We start from the raw sequence: 812 nt of genomic DNA on the forward strand, positions 1-812 counted from the left end.
AAAAAAAAAACAACAAACGACGGGAAGCGAAGAGTCAAAAAAAACTTTTTTTTATTACCTAACGCGCGGGGGGGGGGGAGGTTGGTCTAATTCTAGTAGAGGCCTCTCATTTGATTATCACTGAGCCATTCTGGGCACCAGGAAGAGAGGAGCAAGTCATTGAACGTGCTCATAGACTGCCTCAAAAACGAGAGGTTCACGTATGTCGTGTTGTATCTCACCCTTCGATGGTAGATGAGCTGGTGAACGACAGTCGCAGCTCTCAACTTGGCCAAATACATAAAGATCTACATGGGGTCCTCATTGGGAAGGATGACGAGACTTTCCATAGAGAGTTACTGTCAACTCGAGCGGCACCTGAACAGGGAGAGGAAGAGGAAGAGGAAGTGGAAGTGAGAGTGGAATTGCTCGACCTCGAGGATGCCAACGACCGTATCATGAAAAGAATCAATGCTAATTGATATAGCTTCGGATGAGGAAGAAGGCGATCCTGGGGAGGAAGGAGGCTCGGATACTAAAATAAACTCATCAAAGAGCCCCCCTTGGCTTAAATTAAATTACCAAAATCTTTTCATTGTTTAGGATTCATTGCTTAGGTCCGAGATCCTGAGTTTTCTTGCCTCCCCCAGGTACTAGGGAATGATGCCCAAGAGCACGCCTCTCTCTGTCAGAACACACAGAGTATATCATCGTACGACATAAAGCCGAGACCTTCTCAAGAGGTCCGACCGCGCAATCAAGGCTCCTGCAGACACATCCGATTTCCTGACGGGTGTCAGAGCAGGGCGGCAATAGCCTCGAAATGAACCCCC

The 812-nt window shown here is 47.8% G+C and overlaps 1 protein-coding gene across 1 annotated transcript; it reads left to right on the forward strand.

Moving 5' to 3' along the window:
- Window positions 1-227: 227 nt before the first annotated feature.
- FOXG_18226 (uncharacterized protein) lies at window positions 228-582 on the forward strand (the record flags this gene model as incomplete). The annotated part of the gene is made up of 2 exons (XM_018398287.1): window positions 228-432; window positions 467-582. The coding sequence occupies 2 exons, from the start codon at window positions 228-230 to the stop codon at window positions 580-582; spliced, it is 321 nt and encodes a 106-aa protein (XP_018235247.1).
- Between the last annotated feature and the right edge of the window lie 230 nt (window positions 583-812).

Source organism: Fusarium oxysporum, chromosome 5 (assembly GCF_000149955.1).
Source record: "Fusarium oxysporum f. sp. lycopersici 4287 chromosome 5, whole genome shotgun sequence".
Taxonomy (NCBI): Eukaryota; Fungi; Ascomycota; class Sordariomycetes; order Hypocreales; family Nectriaceae; genus Fusarium; species Fusarium oxysporum.